The following is a 1,512-nucleotide window of genomic DNA, read 5'->3' as shown; positions in this document are numbered from 1 at the left end:
CCGCCCCCACCCCCGCAGTGCTCTTACCTCCACACCTGCCCCATCTGCAGCAGGTGGATGACCGACTGCCAGATCCACACGGAGAGGCGGCAGAGGCGCTGCGCCCCCGGCGTGGCCGAGGGCCCCGCGCCGTGGCCGTAGCCGGCCCCCATCATGGGGGGGCCCCGGCTGCTGAGCCCCTCCACGGCGCCCAGCCCGCCGCCCGTGTAGTCCTGCACGAACCAGCGGAAGCTCAGGCTCTGCACCAGCAGCGACGGCACCAGCACGAAGAAGAGGGTCAGCCCGAAGTAGCCGTAGTCCCCCTTGCGGTAGTAGTCGAGGGCCAGCCACAGGTCGGTGCCCACGTCCCCGAAGAAGACCAGTAGCGCCAGCACGATCCACAGGCAGTCGAGCCACGGCCGCTCCACCTGCGGCGGCTGCGGCCGCTCGGCCGAGGGCGTCGGGGGTTGGCGACCGGCGGCCGCGGGCGGCTGCAGCGGCTGGTCCCCCCCGTCGGCGGCGGCGGCGCTGCGGCGCGGCTTCTTGCCCAGGAGGGAGCGCAGGCAGGCGGAGCGGCAGCCCCAGTAGCACGAGGAGGTGTTGCAGCAGTGGCAGATGTGCAGCGAGCTGCTCTCGCCGGGCTCGCTGCCGTCGCCGCCGCCGCCGCAGCCGCCTCCCCCGGGCTCCCCGTCCTCCTCGCCGCCGCTGCCCACCGCCTCGTCCAGGTTGTGCAGCTGGGCGAAGCCCACCCCCACGCCACCGCCATCGGATTTCGCCGCCATCTTGACTCTCTTCCCAGCTCCGGAGGTTGGGGGGGAGGGACGGGTTGGGGGGGGTAAGAAGGCAGGGAACGGGGAGGGGGGGGGAACGAATGGAGAGGAAGGGGGGCGGGGAGGAAGCGGGGGAGCAAACGAACGAGGGGGGAGTGGGCCAGGGAACCCCCTCCGCTTCCGGGTAGTTGGCGTCACTTCCGGGCGAGCCCCCCAATCGCACGGCGCCCGCAGCTCCCCAGCCCTACCCTCCCGGCCAAGATGGCCGCCCTCCTGTGCCTCAGCTGCTTGGCGGGGGACCGGGGGGTTCACCCCGCCAGGGCTCCCCTTCCCCTCTTCCGTTGACCCCGAAACCCATCAGGTTGACCCCTCGGCGTTTCTGAATCCCGCTGGGCCGAGTAAGGCGGTCCAAAGTGATCCCTGGAGGGGGCAGTGCCAGACGTTTTGGGGTCCCCTTCCTCAGCGTCGCAGCTCTCAGCTTTCCTCCTGGAGAAACGCCCCCTAACACCCTCCCGGCTGCTGGCGGAGGGGCGGGACCTCTGAGGGAAGGGGCGGAGCTAGTGCAAAGCAGGTGATTACGTGTCACTTCCGGGAGATGGGATGACCTCATTGTGTAGTTAGACAACCCACCCCCCATCAAAATGGCTGTGTCTCACCTCTTTGGCTGTCCCCCCCCCCCCTTTTTGATGTTTTTCTTTTAAATTTATCTCCTGCTGTTTTCTTATTTTGAGGGTCTTTAGAAATTGTATATCAGTTTAGATTC

The 1,512-nt window shown here is 68.1% G+C and overlaps 1 protein-coding gene across 1 annotated transcript in view; it reads right to left on the bottom strand.

Moving 5' to 3' along the window:
* XKR6 (XK related 6) overlaps positions 1 to 1,252 on the bottom strand; it is a 307,100-nt gene extending 305,848 nt beyond the window's left edge. Inside the window, exon 1 of the mRNA XM_004005332.6 lies at positions 28 to 1,252. Coding sequence (XP_004005381.3) covers positions 28 to 761 — 734 coding nt within the window. The 5' untranslated portion in view covers positions 762 to 1,252. The remainder of the gene's footprint in view (positions 1 to 27) is intronic.
* Between the last annotated feature and the right edge of the window lie 260 nt (positions 1,253 to 1,512).

This window comes from Ovis aries, chromosome 2 (assembly GCF_016772045.2).
Source record: "Ovis aries strain OAR_USU_Benz2616 breed Rambouillet chromosome 2, ARS-UI_Ramb_v3.0, whole genome shotgun sequence".
Classification (NCBI taxonomy): Eukaryota; Metazoa; Chordata; class Mammalia; order Artiodactyla; family Bovidae; genus Ovis; species Ovis aries.
This window is presented reverse-complemented; position numbering and strand designations above follow the sequence as displayed.